Here is a 22,051-nt window from a genome sequence, read left to right as displayed (position 1 = left end):
TCCCATGGGAAAACTTCCCAAGTCTGCTCCCCTTCACACAACTGCTGCTCCTCCGGACCTCCAGAAGTTTCCCCACTTAAGTTCCCTGTGCCCTGCCCGACACAGCCCAAGGCAGACCCGCACCATGGCATGGAGCCCCACACACGCTGGCGGCCGCAGGACACTGATGAGACACCAGTGGTTTATAGAGACTGGCCATCACTGCAGGAGCCAGCTGAGGAGCAAGCACATCCAAGGGGATGCACAAAACGGAGATAGGCACAGAAGGGACAGGACGGAAGGGGCATGGGGAAAGCTTTTGTTGCCCCAGGCCTCCACCACTCCACCAAGTCCCACCATCCCATTTGGAAACCTGAGGATCGTGCAGTGCCCCATAGATGCTGTCACCAGTGACCAGGCACTCTCGCAGACCATCAGCAACGGGTCAGAGTCACATCATTCATTACCTGCTCCCAGTCCTCTCACTAATCCCAAGATTACAGCATCCCCAGGCACATCTATTCTCTCATTAATCTGAACTTTAAAGTATCCCCAAGTCGGCTTTGACGCAGGGCACTACAAGCACAAGGCTCTCCTCACAGTGATCCCAGGATTAGACAGAGGGAGATGCGCCTGTGGGTCCTTCCAACCTGGCTGGAATAAAGACTCTGGAAGAGGAAGGGAGGGCTAAACATAGTGCATGTGCATAAATAAAAAGCATAAAAGATGGGATTATGTTTCATAATCAAAGGATTTATGTGATAAAACAACAACTTCACGGAGGTTCCTGGATTAATTAAATCCCAATCCAGATGATCCCCAAAATAAACTGACATCATTCGCAACAACAAAAATACCCGCCAGCTCTCACCGTGAAGCCAGGCTGGGGTCAAGCACCTTGTGCTTTTCTGGGAACCACACGCAGGCTTTTATAGAGGTCACTGTGGCCACAGATTTCTCTTCACAAACTGACCGGGAAATGAAACAGCGTTTAGGGACCTGGCACAGCATGACCCAGGCTGCTTCTGGAATGTGCTCCCTGCAGGCGGGTGACCACCTGGTCAGGCTGTAATGGCACGGATTGCTTCTCCCCACAAAACAGAGCAGGGGAGCCTGAATTTATCCTCTGCTCATGCACCCAGCGGCTCCAGGGTACCCACAGCTCCTGGTGAGCTCCTGGTGGGGGGACTCATGAGGCCACGTCCTCAGCATCAGGGCAGAGGCAGCTCCTTCCCGCAGCACAGTATGACAGTGGGACAGGGAAAAAAGTGGAACGGGAATGACAAGAGAGGCAAGGGAGTTTCAGCTGGAAGTAACAGGATTAAACTAGGAAAAGGAAATGAGGGCTTAATGATAGATTTCTCAATGGAAAAATCTATTTGATTTAGGAAACACTCCTCAAAGAGATTAAAGACTCGCTGGACTTCAGCCAGCACACTGGGAAAAGGGGTGTGGGGAGCAACTGAAAAGCAGATGCAGGGAGCCATGGCCCAGGAGACAGGGTGCACCCCTGAGACCACACAGCCCCTGTAGGGCAGGTACTCCATTGGCAGAGCCAATCAGAGACAGGGATATCCTTCCAGGGGTGCTTCTGGATCACGGCTGGCCCCACAGCAGGCCCACACTGTGGCCGTGGGACAAGGGTCCTCCTCCAACAGCACAACCATGTGCTCACAGGCATCCCACCTGAACCCACATGGGCTGGGTCCAAATGTCCCTCTCATCAGGGCACGCAGCACAGAACAGGGTGTTCACACCATCCCTCCTCTGTCTGGAGGTATCTACCCAACTGTCAACCACCAAGAGGACTGGGGGACCTGCTGGGTGGGCAGCACCACACAAGAAAGGTGACAGGCAGAGCTTGAAGACTTCAGGGGATGGGCATTTTGGGTCAAGCTACTGGAAATGGGCCAATGTGCAGGGGCCCCACGCCTCTAGGAAGCACGTCTAGCAGTGCAAGCTACTCAAACGGTTTGTTTGTATTCAAATAGTCTCAATTTGTCCTATTTCTGGCTGGGCGTTGAGCAGAATTGCCAATGAAGATGGGGTTATGCAGCAGAACAAACCAAGCTTATTTTGTGAGCATCTCTCACGAGGAACCCGCCGTTCAGGGCAGTGCTGCCAGCTCCGGGCCAGCCAACAACCGAACAGCAAGGCTGGAGCCTCACCCGGCTCCAAGTGTGGGGATGCGGCTGCACCTCTGCAACTCGGTATTCTCTGGCAGCCAAAGTCCAGTTAGCGCAATGGCTGCACCTCCTTCATTAACAGCACTCTTGAGCACCGTAAGAAGGAGGCATTCAAGTGTCTGCTTTTGAAAAGCCATCCTCATCCCGCATTTGCATTCAAATACCAGACCTATTTAAGTGACGACACTTCACTAAACCGAATTGCATAACCCCATCCTTCCCTCACTGACACACCACGGACACCTTCACTTGGAGCCTTCACCTCCGGAGCAGGATTGGGAAGGATTTTTATTTCAAGACATGTTACCGACCACATCGGTTTAGGCACATTCTGCTTTCACGTGTAATAAAAAATAGAACTGAATCGTCTTCCTTCACTTGTTTTCCTCGCTAGCAAGATCTACCATTTCAGAGCACATTCAGCCTTCCTCCAGCAGCACAACCGCATGGAGAAGCACAAGTCCCGAGCGGCATGAGATGAGGAGAAACTCCCAGCTGAGAGACAGCCACCAAACAGGCTCCTGAGGCTGATTCAGCCCGGCCGCAGCAGCGGCGATCCCTCGGATGAGTCCATTACCGCCGCACAAACCCTGCCGGCCCGTTTACTGGGCAGAGCTGGGCTATGGTTTCCTCATACAGCACACAAGGCTCTTCTGAAAACACCAGCGTGCATCTTGAGGAAATCCACCACGGATTACGAAACAGACTGGATCTTACCGCTGAAAACCCCTGGAAGCCCCGGCGTCACTGAAATCACTATATCCGCTCATCAGGCTCACCTCAACCCTCCATTCTTCCCGACCACAGAAACCACGCTCTCAGCAGGTCACAACAGGGCAGCTATAACCCCAGTTTTTGTCTGCTGCCTGCTGCAGCTGCCTTTTATAACACAGAAACAGCAAATTCATCCCTCCACAGCCCACAGCCCGCAGTGATGTGAACCAGGTTTGTGGACACGGGAGCCCGGCTCCATCCCACCCCTCCGGCAGAGCTTCCCTGCCTCCTGCACCGGTGAGGCGTCTGCCACCCAGCCCCACATGTGACACACCAGGAGCAGCGAGCCAGGAACAGCCGGTGTGCCACCTCCCTGCTCTGGGCACTGCCAGTGCCTGGCACTGATGTTCCAGCCACACACAGGCAACACGAACGTCCCTATGGCCGTTTTCTGTGGCTCAGCAGGTACCCAAAGCTTTCCACTCCTGTATTAAACCAGATATGTTCCTGATAAACCTTCCTTTAGCCATGGGCTGGAGTAATAACGTTCCCAAAGTCTGGTCCTACATTGGCTTCCTTTTGAGCCTGAGGAGGATGAACCAGCACAGGAAAGCCTCTTTGGCTACTAATCAGCCAAACTACTATTAATAAGCCTTTATTTCTTAGCTACTATTAATAAGCCTCTATTTATTAACTACTACTACTAAGCCTGCCCAGGCTCCCTGGTGTTCAGTCTGTTTTCTGAAGTTGAATGCAAGGGGTCAGTGCCACCGGGAGGGATGGAGCGGGTGGTTTTGCTCCACAGTGGCTGTGTTTTCCTCCCGAGGCAAGGATGCATGGGGAGGCTGGAGGCAATGGAAGCAGCTCTGGGCTGTCGGGAAGGGCAGCAGAGGCAGCCGCTGCTCCTGCCCTGTCACTCCTCCAGCCCCGCCGGTGGAGCCTCCCTCTTTGTGGCAGCTGCAGCGTCACGAGCAGCCTGCAGCTCCCTTCAGATGCCTGATCCGAACATGGCCACAGCGTCTGCTCCGCTGCCCGAGCCTGCGGGAAACCGTGCTCAGACGCACCCGTGAGCTTCGCCGGGGCTGACGCTGGCCATGTCCAACAGATTTGGCATCTCCTCAACCCCCGCAACACGCAAGTCAGAACACGCAATTCTTCCTGCAGAGGCTTGCAGCAAAAATAGCCCTGAGATAACTATTTCATTTCTGTACCGAGAACCGCACCGGGATCTACCGTATTTCCAAGTCTGACAACCCCGCTGCAGCCACAGGCCACCTGCGGATGCGCTGATGCAGCTGTAACCTAAGGAAGCCGAGCTTGAAACCGCTCCCGCCCGCCTCCCGTCTGCCGGGAGCCCCTAGCCCGGAACCGGTCCCGGCCCCGGCTCCTCGGGGAACGGGCTGCGATCGGCCTGGGCTGGAGGCTGCCGGCGGGGCCGGGCTCGATTCGACCCGCTCCGCTCTCGATGCCCGGGCGGAGATGGGGGTCCTGGGACCCCGGTTCGCTGTTCTCCTGCCCGGCTGCGGCTCCGCTCCCCCACAGCACCGAGGGGCCAGCGCGGGGCGGGCCGGACCCTCCAGCCCGGCTCGGGGAGCCCAGCGCCGCGGGATCCGGAGGGTCCGGCGCTGCTGAGTCACCGGAGAGGGTCAGCGGGTCCGCACTGAGCCTCCGCCGAGCGGCCCGGCAGGGGGGAGCGGGGCCCGGCCCCGATGCAGGCAGCGGGGGTTCGGCAGGGGCCGGGACCGGCCCCCCCACCTGCTGCGGGGAAAGGGGCTGCGGCTCCGCGGCACTCGCTCACCTTCCGTGGCATAGCTGTGGTCTCGCAGGAAACTGCTGCTGATCTTGCGGGTCTCAACGTCCTCCTCCATTGACGGCGGGCTGGCGGGCGCGGGGCTTCAGCAGCCGCAGATCCATCATCCCCCCTGCGCCCTGCTCCGCGGCGGCCGGCCGCGAAATGCCGCGGCGGTGGCGGGGGGGGGGGGGCGCGCAGGGGCGGTGGAGCCCGCTGGCTCCTCCCATACGGCACGGCTTGGCTCGGCACAGCACGGTACGGAGCTCCGCCCGCCCCGTCGGGCACGGCGCGTCCCGGGCGGGCGGAGCGCGGCGCTGCCCCTGCCCCGGGGATGCTCCTGCCTCCGGGGGATGCTCCTGTCTCCGGAAAGTGCCCCTCCCTGACCTGCCTGCCCCGGACACAAGAACTAAGCCGGGCTCTGACACCAGGCCCCTTCTTTGGGCAGAAAAAGAGCCACTGCGTGTAAGCTCCGCGTGCCCTGGGACAGAGGCTGCAGCGAGGGCCATGGGGCAGCCACGCCAGCACCGATAAGGGGGGGGGTGACCACACCCAGGCTCCTCCCTCTCGGCTGTGGAAGGGGTAGGGATGCCCCGAGGCTGTTCAGGTCAGTGAGGGATGGGGGGGAGTGAAGGTGGGTCGGTGACACTGGGGAAGACGCAAGCACAGGGGCTGCGGGTGAAGCACCGTGAGCTCAGGGTGAGCCATAGGAACCCCAGAGATTGGCTCCCACCTCAGCAAAACTACGCTCTGCCACAGCACAGGAGCTGCCTTGACAGCCCAGTGCCACATCAGTGGGGAGTGTTACTGGTACTGGGACAAGCGGGGAAATAAGGGATACAGAGGGAATGGGCAAAGATGCTGAATAACTGTAAATACAGTAGTGTGCTGCAAATAAATTTCCTCTCCTAACTGTAGTATCATAATTAAAATCTCATTGGGAAGGTTCAAGATTTTACAGCCTCTTACTATTCTGCTGCAATCACTGCCTCCTTGGGAGCTGCTGATTTCAGGGCAAGCACAGGAGAGAACATCTCTGAACAAGAAGGCTCAAGGACTCAAGTATGTCCATGTGCACATCATGTGGACAGAGCACTCGGCAGCACCACTGATGAGTGTGGAACCTCTCAGATGAAAGGCAAGAGAGAGGGAAAAGCTCTTTCTGCCCCGTGTGGTGACCTTGTGAGGCAAGGTGAATTCCCAGGCTCTCACTGTGCCTCTCTTCCACTTGCTGACATGCTGTCACATTGAGGTTGATAAAAAGCATTGTAAACCTGCACCTTGGAGAACTCCAGCACTTCCTCACAGTCATGTATAACTTCAAGGATTTGTCAGTGAAGCACATCACATCACAGGCCATTCATTAATACAGGGATTACTGAGGTGACAAACCAGAAGCATTCATCAGACAGGCACAAGCCTGAAGTCTCCATGCCCAAAGCGTTCACTGAGTTATTCTGGAATTTGAGTTCCTTGCTACAATCACCAGACACATGTTTAAGTTAAGCAAGCACACTGTATTTGTGGCTGAAGCTGCTCTCAGTTGCAGTGGGCAAGATCCACAGCTCAGTTTGAAGTCACTGTGACACGGCACAGGACCGAGCCATGGATTCACGGCCAAGCAGAGATGAATTTACCAAAGTCCTCTTGCAGGGCAGAAAGAGCCACAGCGGTAATGTTGTGCTTTAAAAACAACTTTTGTGCTGCTGGTAGCTCCTTGTAGATGCTACAGTGCAGGGGACCGGACCCAAACGCAGCACTACAGGACTCAGAACTGCTGCTGGCTCCAGGCAAGTCAACTGACGGCTCCGGGCTCAGTCTCCTGTGTCCAAAGGGAAGGGAAGAGCACGGACCCCCACAGGAGAAGAGAGAAGGAAAGGAAAGGTAAAACCAAACCTCTACACCCTGGAACCAGACTGCCTCTGCCTGCCACGTGTGTTTGCCTGCGCTTGTGTATGCTGGGTGAGACACTGGAGCAATCTGGCTCAAACAATCCCAGCGCCAGGAAAGAAAAATAAAGATGGATTTTTAATAAGCAGATATTACCATATCACATCCTCCCTTCAGATCCCAGAGGGCAAATCTCAGTCAAGTCACTGCCCAGCTGAGTAACAAGCCCCTGCAATGCTCGTGAATATGGTTTAGGAAACAAACACAAACCAGCAACCTCCTCCCTTTCATTTCAGCAGGCTCCGTCTTCAGTGTATTTCCATTTTAACAAATGCCAAGTCCTTTCTCCCATATTAACTAGAAAAAATTACTCTCCCCATTGTGTATGAATTAAAATTACTATTCATAAGTCCTGCAAAGTTTTCCAGTGCACTGTATCATTTAAATACATCCACAAGCCACCCATTTGTTATGCAACGTGCATAGGAGCTGCATCATGAAATCCATTTATTCTCAGCTTTTTAGAATCCAGGAATGAGCCTTTACAGTAACTAAAAGCATTAGCTGTCCTAAGCGGGAATCCATTTGCAGATTAAATTCGCCAGAGGTCAGCTTGTAGCTGTCACTGCTTTCCAAACCCCCGCCCCTCTCCCATGTTATATACCTTGACATCCCTTGAAGAGCCAGGACACTTTCCACTCCACTGATTTTTGCTTCAATTAGAATAGGTTTAAGAGCTCCCATGCACAGGTTTCTGTGGGACCTCAGCAGTGTGTTAAGAATAATTGAATCAAGCCTCTGATTTCATGCTCAGCACAAAACTTCCTTCACCTCATTTGTTTTACCTTCACATCTAAGGCACTAAATCTATTTTCCTAATGACTGGACTGGGTTCAAACACAGCCTGATTTTTTTAACTGTTAAATATGCTGTTAGATAACAACATTTCTTGTAAACTTCTGTGAACTATTCCTGTTGATTGACTGATGGGCAGGGCAGTACTGGATGATGCCTGAGGCCAGTCTGTGTAGAGCAGCCCTGGGCACAGCTCCTCTGCCCCACTCCAGGGGACAGGGTGACACCGGGGAGCAAGAACACTGGGAAGAGGCACTAACTGTGCCCAGAAGAGATCACAGTGGGATAAACAGTTAACTGCATACGTTTGAGAGAGAAGAGTCATCTTTCTCGACAGTGCACTTTAATGCATACGTAAACTAATTCTAAACTAGTTAGAATTCATGCCAATCATTATTTCATCAAGTGATGCAGTCCCTCAGACCAGTATTGGCTTTTGGAAGGCCACTGTCACTCTGAAACACAGCTGACTCCACACTGTTGTTTTCTTGTGTGGGAAAGCAGTTTTCTGCCCAGGGCTGGGCTGTGCTGCCCGACACCCCTGGAGCCTTGTCAAAGCAGTGCCTGGTCCACCACATGGGTGGGTCAGTCCAGGATGAGGGACACAGACACCAGGTCAGGGACCTTCCTTTCCAGAAGACCATAGACACCCAAGTGCTTCACAGCAGGCGAATAAATATTATCCCCATCATGTAGCTGAGCACCCAGGGAGACCGATGCTGCCTGTTTACAGCCTAGGGAGCCTGGGGAAGGCTCGGGAAGAGCAAGGGCTCATGCTGGGCAACAAAGACCATTCCAATCCAGCCATCAAGGGACGCGCGATGCAGTGTTCCTCCTGTGCCACGCCAAGAGACCTGAGTGATTTTGCTACACTAAGTCAGTTTGTTTCTCACATTTTCCACTATAAGTCACATAAGCAAATTGGGGAGGCTGTAACCCATATCTGGGATGAAGTCTTGATCATATGAACCTTAATTAGCTTGACTTCAGGAAGACCGATGATTTACTGGATTAAACCAAGATCAAGAATGGCGGGGAGTCAGGTCACACGCAGAGGGTGAACTGCAACCCCCTCCTTCATGAGTCACGGAGAACAAGGGTCAGGACCTTGGGGCAGAAAAGGGAAGACTCAGTTCATTGAATACAAAGTAGAAGGCTTCTGCCTCCCAAAGGTCCCATGATAAATTGACGTGCCTGACCCCTGCCCCACACTGCGCAGGTACCAGTACAAGCAGTACATGTTTAACAGCACTTCTGTAACCAGCACTGCCACATAACCAGCCTGGCTCGGGGATGAGCTGCTAAGTGCTTTCTCTCCTATCTCCAATTAGACTAACCAGCTTATGTGGCATTTTAGCAGGCCCTTTTCCATTTTTACTCTTTCCCTACTAAGCATTTTATGCCAGGGTCTGAAACCAGCCTCCCTTCACCTATTTACTGCTTTTGCCCTTTTTTCAAGCAGCCTCATCCAGTGCCCATTGCCAGTGCCTCTCACTCATTCTCTTCTTAGCCAAAACAGCAGGGCATCCTGAATCTGTGTGGGCACACTGTAACCATGGGATCCTCACCCCAGTGCTAGCCAGAACTGAACAGCAGAGCAACAGGCATCACTCCTATAATGCACACATACCACAGCTGTGTCCCTGCAACATAAACATGGTGCTTCCAGGAAGAACTTTGTATAAATTACTTCTTCCTTTGCTCTACAAATGATCTAGCCATAACATACTCAGTGTCTTTATACTATCACCAAATTATGCTATTGCTATTCACAGTGCTGAGCACATATGACACCCCAAAATGGAACAGACTGTTTCAGGCAGGTCCAAGACTTCAACGTCCTTTACAGGATAAAGTGTGAACAGTTTATCACATGTTCCCCACATCAGAGGTCTAATTAGCTTAAATACTTACACAGTAAATAGGATTTGCCATTTCTGAAGATTAAGGCCACGTTACAGCATCGGTGCATCTGAACCAGTTGAGCACAGTCTATGCTAAGTTCTTGCTTGAAATCAGCTACTCTGAGCAGTGCTGCAGGTGAGTTCTTCTGCCGGTGCTGGGGCTTTGTCTGTTCTTGTGGGTTTGGCTTTTAACTGGAGTAACAAACTCCAGTGCACCTGACAGTGGGAAGGCACGACAGTGGGAAGTGAGGTGCGTTGGTTGGGTATCCAGGTCTGAAAGCCAGTGGAACACCAGTGCAGCTCTCCTGGGGACTATATATATAAGAGCACAGAACCAGCGTACACAGCATTGTGTGATACATCAATACTGGTTCCTTGTCCCAAAGTGCTACAGCGAAATGCAATAACAAGGGATAAAGAGGATGCAAGATGACACAGGAACATTGTTCATGAGACGACCATTATAGGAAGTCTAAGGCTGAATAACTACATCTAGTGAGCACAGAATGGAAGAATAAAGACAGTATTTTGTTTCTAAGATTTCCCTGGTTTATTTTCAGTTGGTGAGGAAAATCACCATTTAATTCCACTATTGCATAGAGGGGTACATCTCCCAAAATGCTTTATGTTAGATGAGGTCACCATACAGGAGGGGAACACGTGAACTGAAGTGGAACAGATACTGTGAATTATACTGAAGGTTACCTGCTTCTCATCAGCCACTGCACAGCCCAGCCCTGTTCATCTACAAAAGGTGATGTTCACAGGCCGGGCTCTGCACATCGCTCTGGATGCTGCTGGTGTGTATGGGGTAAGCTGGCTTCCAAAAACCGATCCTTGTGTATCTCCCCCCCGCCGCTTGAAGTATTTCACTTGTCAAGCCAAAGGCAGAAACAATTCCACAGAGCGAAGGTGACAATTGCACACTTCAATAGTAGTAATAATAATACACCCAAAGCAATAGTCTGCAAACCCTTTAGCCACCAGCTGCATGGTCAAGAAACTGTGAAAGGAGAAGCTAGGATCAGCCTGAGCATAGAAAAAAGCAGTTTGTCATGTAATGGATTTATACTGAGCACTCAGATGCTTCCCCCAGTATCTTGGGATGAGACACTCTTTGTGAGAATGACTATTTAGCATTTATTTCTGTTAAAGTAGCATTAAACATGCAAAATCTTGTATCGCCCCAGAGGAGGATTTTCTTTGAAAGGATGTATGCCAGTATGAGACACCAACACATCTAGGTCACTTTGAATTGTATATCCTAAACTGCAATTAATCCACTGCCTTCATTTAATTTGAACATGGGCTACATCAAAAAGTAATAAAACCATGGCATAAATTAAACCAGGGCAGTCCACATCCTGTAGCACCAGCAGAGTGAGTTTAACGGCAAAACCGTAAAAGTTGGTGCTGGGATTGTCACTATATACAAACCATTCTGCTTGTCCTCAAATGTCATCCAGCAGCGTAAGAGAGGAGAACACCCGCATGTGACACCGTGGGGAGCCTTAAAAGTTTGCACAGCTTCTCAAAACGCTAATGTTGTAAAACTAACATTTGTGTGTCAGGAGTATTTACATATCCTCTACCTCATGTCATTTGGAGAAACAAACCTGCAAAACCGCTAATTAATAAAAGATATCACGTCTGATTAACGTTCATCCAGTAATTACGAAATCCACAAATCCATCTGTTAAGTAGAGAGCAAACAAGACAAATGACTGTGTTATGTTAAACAGATTATAAACTGCCTGAGGGAAGGAAATCTAATCGGCCAGACCAAACCACGAATCAAGCAGCAGCCCGGTCTCACACACGGGTACACGAACACAGGCTCCCTCCTGTACCTGCCCTTCCTAAAGCCTCCTCCTGAATCATGCATAGTATTAATATGAGCAAGGAGGTCAGCACAACATTCTGTATGAACATACACATTGCAGTGTGATTACGTGATCGTTCAGATTTTACTGTCCTTTACAAAAAATTACTTTCTAAACCAGACAACTATCCCCAGCAAGATGAGACCGGACAACATCCAAAGTAACTGAATCCTATTGCCCCCGTCCACATGGGAATCCACGTACTTTAATCCAATTTAACAAACAAAACTGATTTCACTCCTGTCATGTTTTTGAATGGTTTCTGAACATTTAAAGGAAGAACCATCACACATGAGAGTAATTGATTCATTAGCATGAACATCATCAGCCCATCAGCCTGTGCTCAGGACGCTCAACATAGCACCAAGGCAGGAAACTCTGACCACCTACTCTTTAGGCAATACATGTGCTCAGCTGGATGCTTGCGTGCAGCCTTACAACAATTACCCACCCAGAACAAGTACTAGTGCTAATTAAAAAGGGATTCGGGCAGTGGCGCACCATTACCCTGAATTCACACATTGGCAACTCACCCTCTGCCTGCCGCGATACAGACCCCCACCGCTGCAAGGGTGTCCTGGGACAGGGACTGCACACCCGCTGCCCCCAGACCACCGCAGCCACTTGCACCACAGCTCTCAGACCCCTCCAGCGTGTCCAAAGCAATCCCCACACCTCACCTCTCTCAGCCCCTCCACTCCACCTTGCCACAGCTGACCATAGTCAGGCACAGTCCTGCTGACTGCAGAGCCTATTTTAGATCCATCCATGCACCGTCATGTGTAATTTTTGCCAACAGACTATGGCAAAAACATTCCAGTGCTCTGCTTTCCTGAGACCCAAATTTATGGGAACAAAATATCAAGGGTATAACAGCAAAGTTCCCCTCACTCCTGCCCTCACATACTCTGTGTCAGAAAAATACGGCCATGACATTCTATCAGAAACTCTCCCATAGTCTTCCTGGTCGTGCACACATGAAATTTCATCAGTGTGACTTTTATAGCTTTTACGTTTAGACAACATGGAGAGTGATGCCAAGCACAGCAAACCTGCAATGCCTTTCCTCTCAAGGACAGCGCCGCCTTCAAAAATCACAAAGCCAGCACAAAAAGGGGAAGACAGATTTGAGGGCAGCCCGAGCAGGACTGCAAATGGACTCATCTGCAGGCAGCGTGTTTGCCATGCAGTTGTGTGTGCTCACGCTGAGGGCACAGCACCTCAGAAGACAGAGTGCTGTTCACCTCCGTGGTGAGAGGAGAAAGGGGAAGGCACAGGAAGCCCCCAGGGACACGCTGTGGGTCCAGGCAGGCCCCACTTACCCCACGCAGGGTGAAGCCTTGCTCTTTGCTCCGCACCAGGAGTCCTCAGGTCTGGACCCGCTTGCGCACAGGACTTGGCACTGTGGTCCTGCATCTCTCCTGAAAACAAGCATCTCTTGGCAGCTCTCCTGTGTGAGCTGCAGAAAACATTCGCTGTGGTATCTGTGCTGGACAGCAGGCCAACCTGCTGCTCTTGTCCTTTATAAGGATGCTGCACAGATTTGTTACTTACTGTTTAAAAGGCCTTCCCAAAACTATTTAGCTCTAAGCGTGTCATTATCCAGGTAGGCAGAGCAGCTGGAATAGGGACAAGGGAAAGATTTGTGGCCAAGATCAGCCACGGTGTATCCAGAGAAACCCTGGCATGCAGCAACAGTCCCAAGGGAATACAAAGGCCAGGACTGAGGGCTGCAAGGACAAGTTGCTGAACACATTGCTCCTTGCACAGCTAGCGAGGCCCCAGCAGGACGCTCCAGCCCACAGCCCAGGCTGGTGAGTGGGAGCAAGTGCCAGAAGTCATAGAGATGATTGGGTCTAATGGCTACAGGGGCCTCACGAGCCCCATTGCCAGAGGAAAGTCGCACTGTCGTGCAACACTGCACAGGGGAAAAAGCAGCACTGTGGAAACATGCAGGGATGAAAACTGGTGATGAAGTCCACAGAGGTTTGTAAGAACTCACTAATGTGTGTGATTAATTCTACTGCTGAAGATGTGCTGCCCATAGCTCCAGCCCCAGCCCTCTGATCACATGCTGGAAAAGGAAAAAGGAAAAAAGAGTGCTGAGCTGTATGCGGGAAAATGTATTACTGACTGCCATAAACTTGCATTTGAAAGGAACTGCTGATCGTGAATAAATCCACCATATGGCTTTACAAAGCTGATAGTGCATTTATTTCCCAAATATAGCAAGATCAGCCTACGACAGCCTGTCTTTCTTTTATAATCCACATTAGAAAATTATTCAGAGTACAGTATCACACATGGTTGGTTGAGTTGCTGTCACACAGTCACCGGTGCATCCAAGGCTTTCCTGGCAAGAATGGGGCCTCATGTACAGCAATTACACCTGCACAGCTTCACCACACTATCATGACATCGAAGGGATTTCTGAGATGCTTTTGGTGACCTTGCTTTAGCAAAGCTGCCTGCAGAGGAGACAAAGGCTAAACCTCAGACTATTGCTTTTGGGAATGCTTTCCCTGTCTCTACACATAGACTGGTGGCCCCTTGTGCCCACTGCCCACCTGCGACATCCCAGTGTGGCCTCAGTGCAGAGAGCACACGAGAACCGAGAGGTGGTCACTGGGCATTCACCATCAGGTCTGCTGGCCCAGGACAGCAGCTGAACCACGTCGAGGCCTGGTCACAGTCCCTGAGCTGTGCCTGTGGTCTGTGCCGCACACAGCCCTTGGTGCTGGGGAAGCGGATCTGGCAATCCCACCGGCACATGGGCAAAGCTGTGTGTGGTAGGGACAATTTCCCTGATTTTTCTCACGGGGAGGCCACCCTGGCCGTGCTCACTACTCACCACCTGCTTTCCCCACAGTGCCTGAACTAACCCCACCTCAAGCCCACTGCAGGCACCCTGCTCGGAAGCTCAGCCCAGCAGCTGCATCCCACCCCCCTGCTCCAAAGTGTTTCTATCTGCACAACCCCGAACTGCAATCGGGTCTCTTCAGAGAGGGAGGGATGACAGAAGGTACCTTTGTGCTGATTTAAGCACTAACTAAATATAGATGACACAGGAACACTGTGAGGCTACAGCTGAACCCATCTGCAGTGGATGAAATAGAGTCACATAACGGAAATATCTCTAGAGCCTTAGATGTGTGAGCTTAACTCAGCTCTTCCTATTGCTGGGGTGGTTTGATGTGCAGAACAGTGGGAAGCCCTGGCCCCAGGCAGCCCAGGAACTAGATTGGAGGTGGCTGGTCAGCAGGACCAGGAACAACAGCACTGAACAGAAACCGTGGTCAAACTACTCCAGTGATAGGATGAAACTGTCACACTTGAAAGTAATTTTGATAAAAACACCTCATCAGTTTGTTAGTGGAGAATTAGACTCACAAACTGGTTTGGGTTGAAGGGACCTTAAAGCTCCTCCAGCTCCAACCCCTGCCACGGGCAGGGACCCCTTCCACTGGAGCAGCTCGCTCCAAGCCCCTGTGTCCAACCTGGCCTCGAGCACTGCCAGGGATGGGGCAGCCACAGCTTCTCTGGGCACCCTGTGCCAGCGCCTCAGCACCCTCACAGGGAAGAGCTTCTGCCTAAGAGCTCATCTCCATCTCCCCTCGGGCAGGTTAAAGCCATTCGCCCTTGGCCTGTCACTACAAGGAAGCCGCTCCAGCTGCCATGGCCGTTCCCCAGTCCCGTTCCCCTCGGGGCCGGGTGGTGACGGTGTCGGTGTCCCGCGAATGAGGCGGCGAGAGGAGGAGCCGGAGCGGCCGCTGCCACCTCCGCGGGGCTCAGAGGGCGGCGGGAGGACCCCTGCACCGGTAAGGCCGCCGCCGGACCCTCACACCGGCACCGAGCGGGGCAGGCGCGACTCCAGCCTGGCCCGAGGGGCTCTGCCGGGACTGGCACCGGCGCGGCCGGAGGAGGCGCGGGCCCGTTTCCCATTCTCCTTTTCAGAAACGACTCGAGATGAGCCCCGCCGAGCCGCGAGCGCCCCGCCCCGCAGCACTCCCGGCTCCGGTGCGCGGCCGCCGGCATCCCGAGTGCAGGGAGAAGCCGAGGAGCGCGGCCGCTGGCGTCCCAAGTGCCTGCGCTGCGAGCGGCCCGAAGGTCGCAGCGTGACCCCTCCCGGGGCTGGGAGACTGCAAGCTGAGCTCCAACGGAAAAGTCGCATCTGTCAAAGCGGCTCCTTCGCGTCTTCCCCCGTGAGCGCGCCCCCAGAGCATCACCGTCCAGACAGAAACCGAGGACCTGTGTTCTGGGGCCAAAGAAATACTGGAAGAGTGCAACTGTAAGAAGAGATCTCTGTTTGCACCAGCTGGAACAGCTGGGCAGGGCTCTGCAGTATGCCTCCTCCACAAATGAAGGGAAATGGAGGTAACAGAAACAAAGCCGTAAGTTCCCTGGGAGGAGAAATAGCGTCACATACCGTGATCCATCATGCCTAACATTTTGGATAGGGAATTCACCTCTTTTCCCCCTGAGCAACAGTCCGTTTCTCCATGGCACACAAAGTTTACTGTCATGGAAAGGACAGACCAGGCAGCTGGATTCCTGCATGAGATGCAAGTCCTGATTAATGTAAGAACTGAGATGAGAGCAAGCCTGATGTTCTCTAAAAGGCAAGGGCTGGTGTAGCATTCAGACAGAGAAATTAAAGAACAGCTAAATCAGGAAACGCAATTATTGCAGAGAGCTCAATCTTAACTCAGTGCTCTGCTCCATCAGCCCTAAACTAATGGCCTCTCTTCACATATAGACTGTTACACCAAGCCATATTTGCATAGTTACACAATCTTGCTGTACCTCTAATGCACATACCATTCTGTAGTATTAAAGCTGCTTCAAATTTAATTTATGTGGGTTTACTCCAGGGCAATTCAGGACCTCAGTGAAGCTCACAGCTGCTGGAAGTGGAGCAGAGCTCGCTGCTGCTCACCCAGCTCCCCGCAGACTCGTGTCCAGCACAGCCACAGCCGTGGGCACCACACTGGGACGGGTCTGACAGCCACGGGTCGCCCTGGCATGCCCTCAGGATAACTCAGCAGGCTCTGCCCTCTCTCTGGGATGATGGGGATGGGGACAAAGGCTTTCTGTACCAGGGCAAAGTGGAGCTGCACTAGGGGCTGGTGCCCATCCTCGCCAACAGGCACTGCCCTGTGCTTTTGCTGCAGCTGCAGCTCAGGCAGAGCCCCCGGGCATGGGTGCCGGCCGTTCTTCACAGGCCTTGAAAGACACATTCATCTTCAAACGCATAATATTTACACCAATGATTATTTAAGATCTATTTATTAACGTGCCTTCCATCCTGTGTCCTCTGCCCAGCACTGCAGCTGCTCTGCGCTCATGCAGCTCCCAGGGCGGCTGCTCAAACAGCCAGAAAAATCTGGAAGTTACTGAAAATGATTTCAAGTTGTTGTCCTATCAAATTAACAATGCAGTTAAAGATCTCCTAAGAACAACAGCAGGTTTTAAGGGGAGGATATAATGATCACTCACCACCCATGAAACCTGCAGAACAGGGGACGTTTCAAACCCCGCCCAGAAAATGGCACAAAAATACATTTCTGTTCGAATTCTGGATGAAAAATGTATGCACGACTCAAAGTCTGGCAATCGTATGACCTCAGAGAACTCGCTTCCTATCTTTGTGCTTGCTTCCTCATCTGCAGGAAAGAGGATTCTTGTCTTAATTCAAAGGCTTTTTCCCCTGGAGGTTACCTAGCTGAGTATCCTCTAAGAGAAATTTTCAAAGGAAGAATTCCAGAGTTAGGACAAGTTACTGACTGGGTTAATTTTATCTACTTAGAACTTCGGGGAAAATAGAATTAAACCAAAACCTCTATACTGTCTGCTTGGACTAAAACAGCAGCCACAGGAGATGTAATAATTTAGCCTCAAACATCAACCTCTGCCCAGTCCCTCCAGCCTGACTCCTCCCACTCCACATCTTCAGCCTTAGGACATTCCAGGTCACGGCATCAGGAGTCATGGTAGGTGCTCCCCATGGAGTTTCTCTTCACTAGAGACACACTGTGGGCAGAGACTAGAGACAGTCCTCTCCAAACCAGCCACAGCACACATCCCTGCTGCATCCAGATGGATCTTCCCGTGGCTTATGGGTGCGGCTGGCAGATTCATCCATGCACAGACACAGACCACATGAACATGTCTGTAGAAAGCTGCCTGTCAGGAAAGGGTTTCCTTCATTAGCTAGCTCTGGGTAGGGCACAAGGAATATTGCTGTGGTTCCATGTAGGGGAGGAGCAGCGATATGAAATTTTGATCTCACGGAGCTGGTTGCACGGCTGCAGATGATTCACAAAGCTGACTGACAGCAAACACAGGCACCGCCGGGCGCTGTGCACCAGAACGGAGCCCTTCTTGCTGGAGAAGTGCCCTGAAGGGAAGGAACCTCAGCCAACACAGACCCGGTTCTCCGACTTCCTATACAGAGGATAGAGTTCAAACGCTGCTGAGAACACTTGGGTTTTCCCAAATACCGCAGAGCTCTTTTTGCCAAGACCTGGGAAAAGGCTTGACGGAAGGAGGGAAAAGGCGCCGGGAACCAAAAGCAGGCAGCGCTGCACACGACGGTTTCATTTTATCGGGAGCAGGCAGATGAACCGAAGGCCACATTTACACCCGACAAACGCGCAGCACCACAACCGGAACGTCCCCCGCCCCGTCCTCCTGCTCGCCCCTTGCGCGGGGCCGGCAGCGACCCCTGGGGCACTCTCCGGACAAACGGAGCCGCTCCCCGCAGCGCAGCCCCCTCGCCCCCCACCCCGACCAGCGGCCCGTTACCGCCGGTCCCTCCGCGCGCTGCCCGTACCTTCCGCGTGGCAGCTGGAGGAGAGGACGGCGCCGGGCGGCCGGAAGAGGTACGGCAGGTACCGGGAGAAGCATTTCATCTTCCGAACCGCGAGTGGGGAAGGAGGAAACAAACCCATACAGAGACCGAGGAGCACGCAAACCGCCAAAGAAACCCTGCAGGGCAGGAACGCAGCCGCTGCTCAGCCCATGCGGACCCCCGAGGCCCGGGCAGCCTACACTGCGGGGACCCTCTGCGGAGAGCCGCCCGGGCGGACCCCACGCACCCGGCCCGGCGGCTGAGCCGAGCGCTCCGGCCCCGCCGCATCGGCAGAGGTGCGGCCGGTAGCGCTGACTCAGCCCGTCCTGCTCGCGCACACCCCGCACCGCGCCCCGCCGCGCACCCCAGCACCGGGGGCTCGGCCGCCGTGAGGCGCGGGGGGCGGCAGCGGGAGGGAGATGCCCCGAGGACAGGAGGGCCGGGCCCGCGGTAAAGCCGCTTTCCTCCCCGAGCGCGCCCCACAGCTCCGGCGCAGCGGGACCCGCGGGGGCCGCTGCTCCTCAACTGGGCGCCGGATCCAAGGGCCCGGCCGGGGAACAGAGTAAACCACGGGGACGGGGACGCCTGCGCCACGACACGCACATCCAACCGCGACGGGAAAACACTTTCTGCTATGGCACGGCCCCTTCGAGGCAGTGCTCCGGACTCGGGCCCCTCAGCACCCATCTGAGCCGGCAGCACTGACGCGGGTCAGTGTTTTTCGAGGCGGGAACCTCTTGCATCTGAGCACACTCCACGGTCTGTCACGGCCTGCTCAGGGGCACAGGGTAGCAAAAAAAGCACAGCCTCAAGGGGGCAAGTGGGAGGGAAACAACGCCCTGCTAACACTCACCCCTTTGTTGTCGGGCTCCTTAATTACTCTACAGACAAGTTTTTGACCTAGGACCAAGCCACTCACGGCTCTTGCCTGCTGCTGTTGTCTCCCCGGGTGGTTTTGTTGTTGGGTCTCATCGTCTAGCTGCAGTCTTTCTATTCGTACTGCCCTTGGCAGGTGGCAGCACGACTGCATTTATACCCCTTAAAGAAATGCAGAGCACCTGTGCCAGCAGAGAGACGTTCTGTTTCACTGCAGTATCTTTCTCTTTACTCAAAATGCCTTCTCTGGATGTGGAAAACCAACCAGGTCTAAGCTGTGAGCTATGCAAAGTTGTTCTGCCTAGAGGTGACAGCTCACTCTGCAACACACAGAGTGAATGAGGAAGATAAGTGCTATTGGGTATCTCAGGTCCATGCCAGGAAACAAGAGACAGTTTTTCATAAAGCAATTTTCATGGCAAGTCACTTTATGTGTTCATGTATGACTTAACAATGAGATTATTTAATACACTGTCTGGAAATATGAGCATCTGTCTCTGAAGTCACAACCTCCCCTTTCTCTGCATGCAGTTTACTCTCTGCCCGTGCAGGTGTGTACTGTGAGAACAGGGCAGCGCACACCATGGTACACAGGGATGGCACCTCCAGCACCGCTGCTGTGCCACCGACACACACACCGACACCCACCACGCACAGCCCAACCTGCTCCTTCCCCAGGGACGTGCATCCACCACCCCTCTGGGCAACTTGTGCCAGTGTTTTACCACACCCACTGTACAAAATGTAAAACCATTGCCTCTACTGGGAGGGTTAAGAGAAGAGGGATGGGATCAAGGCTTCAGTTATCCTTGAAGGATAAAGAAATGGGAATAAAATATGAAATGGAAAGGGAAAAGAGCTAATGTATTAATGGGCAATACAATAAGAGAAAGGAAGACAAAAATGTGAAATGAGAATAAGAAAATGTAGGAAAATGCCTGGTAAGACTTTCAAACCAGAACAATCTTACAAAGAAGTTGAATGCATAAATTTAAAGTCAGGAAAACTGAATGCTTTTAGTTCTTTTCAATTGTCCGTGATTTTGCAGTCCACATCTTGGCTAAATGCCAAACAGATGCACTTGCAGAGGGAGAAGTGCCTAAGTGAGTGAGGAGCACAAACCACCCTGAAAGCTACTGAGCATGGAAGGGGATGTCTTTGTGCTCCCAAATCCCACAACTGCCCACATCAGTCCATCCCATACAGATTCTTGTCTGTAGAATTGTATGCTCTGCAATTTATTTTAACTCCAGATAGAAGGACAAGCACCAAGATACACTTCAGTTACCCAGAAACAGAATCCAACTGATTCCAGTCATAGATGTCATAATGGGAGAAGCTGTCTCATAATTCCCTGAAAAATTCTGTAAATAACAGCTGAAAACCAAAAGGAAATCTATTTCAAAGATTGTAGATGTGATTAAGCCATAATGCTTAATCTAGCTCATTTTAGAGACCCATCTCTTTCAAACACAGAAGCACATAATGAAGGCAGAACAGGAGGAGTGTAACTTTGCCAGCAGTTCTCACCAACATGCGACCCCCCCCCCCCCCCCGCACACTGACTGGGCAAAACGTACATCATGATCGAGTCCCTGCTGATTGCAGCAACAAAAGGAAAAACAAACTTACCTTCTGCCACCCCAATATCTATAGTTCCTTTTACTTGACTAAAGCACCACAGCACATCCTGCATGAAGTTTCCAAGTCCTGCCAGGGAAACACATGCAGAAAGGAGATAAGATATGGTCACACTGGGATATAGCTTGTCCTTTTTAAAATGAACACACACACACGCATACAAACTGGCACACAAATGTCTGCGATCCCTGCATGTTTGCTCACCTGGTACCATTCTTCCACACGAAGTGCAAAGCTAGCCCTGCAGAGCTGGAGGCATCGTGCCTGTGCTGTGAATCACGCCTCTGTTTTCTCTGTACCATGGCAGGGCTAATTCAAAACCGGTGCAATTGGAGCCCGTCCCCTCTACATCACTGGCAACACCACAGAGGAGTCAGGAGGCCCCTTAGTCACAGCCTTTGTCACAGCCTCCCTTCACCAGAATACTAATGCTCCCTTCATTCCCAGCACTGTTAGAGACAGAGGGAAACTGAAAAAGGGAACTACTCCTAATACCACAACAATATTTCTTCCAGTCATGGTGTAGTGGGAACTGCTTGTCAATGAACCCAAGCAGAATGAAGCCTCTTTACAGGACATCCTAATATCGTAATCAAATTTCATCTGGAATGAGACATGCATGGTAGTTGCTTTAAAAGAATGCTATGGGCATTTCTATTGTAAACCCAACTATTAAGCTGTGGCTCTCAGCTGTGCTTGCTGCTGTACCAATACTCTGTGTTAAGCCTCTCTGAGAGAAATCAGGATTTTATCTACTGCTGCTCCTCATTTTCTTGACAGCTCAGCAGAATGTCGCTTTCTATAATACAGTTTTCACTGCAGCACAAACCCCCCCAGCACCTCAAAGGACAACTTGCTTCCTTCTATCCTAACACACGTTTTAACTAAAAGCAATTTCCACACCTGAAGAAAGCAGCACAGTGGGGCTGTGAGGACAGGAGATGTCAGCTTACCCCAGTCGCACCCAGGTGGAACATGGCACAGAAAATTTGTTCCACAGTCAGCAAATGTGACATGTGACTCAGTGAGGGGGTCGTGCCATGGGAGACTCAAACTTGTTACTTCCCTGTGAAGAAAAGGAAAACATGGGACTGGGAGGTAATGGGTAGCTGGAGATACAACTGAGTTAACTGGACTGTATCATGGTCTACCCAAATGTCTTTGTGAGATTTCTGCCTGGTTTTATTTAAATCATTATAAGCTTTTGTGTATTAATACAAGTCAATACGTACCATATGTATTAAAAGTAATATAATCATATAAGGAGGAAGTTCTTCCCTGTGAGGGTGGTGAGGCACTGGCACAGGTTGCCCCGGGAAGCTTGAACATATCCTTGGCTGAGTTCAAGGCCTGTGGGACTATAAAACAGGGTTAAATTCTGTGTGCTCTTTGAGAAGAGACCTGGGGAGAGGGAGCAGCCTCCATATACCTTTTACTTCTCTTATTGCTCCTTATTTCTCCCCTTCCCACTCCAGATATGGCTC

General features: G+C 51.9%; 1 protein-coding gene across 3 annotated transcripts in view; it reads right to left on the bottom strand.

Moving 5' to 3' along the window:
- The window catches only part of PPP2R2B (protein phosphatase 2 regulatory subunit Bbeta), a 60,580-nt gene extending 39,677 nt beyond the window's left edge, over positions 1 to 20,903 (bottom strand). The window contains exons 1-2 of one of the 3 annotated variants that reach the window (XM_062627752.1): positions 20,772 to 20,903; positions 20,559 to 20,636 (exon numbers count right to left, since the gene is read on the bottom strand). In XM_062627752.1, the coding sequence (XP_062483736.1) occupies positions 20,559 to 20,636; positions 20,772 to 20,781 (88 nt within the window). In that variant the 5' untranslated portion in view covers positions 20,782 to 20,903. Of the gene's footprint in view, positions 1 to 4,677; positions 4,914 to 18,032; positions 18,184 to 20,558; positions 20,637 to 20,771 lie in introns of those variants that run through there. The other 2 variants (XM_062627751.1, XM_062627753.1) reach the window with 2 other exon arrangements.
- Between the last annotated feature and the right edge of the window lie 1,148 nt (positions 20,904 to 22,051).

The sequence above is a fragment of the Pezoporus occidentalis genome, unplaced genomic scaffold (assembly GCF_034315485.1).
Source record: "Pezoporus occidentalis ecotype Australia unplaced genomic scaffold, CSIRO_AGI_Poc_V1 ctg305, whole genome shotgun sequence".
Taxonomy (NCBI): Eukaryota; Metazoa; Chordata; class Aves; order Psittaciformes; family Psittacidae; genus Pezoporus; species Pezoporus occidentalis.
The sequence above is the reverse complement of the archived record's forward strand: the minus strand, read 5'-3'. Positions and strand labels throughout refer to the sequence as shown.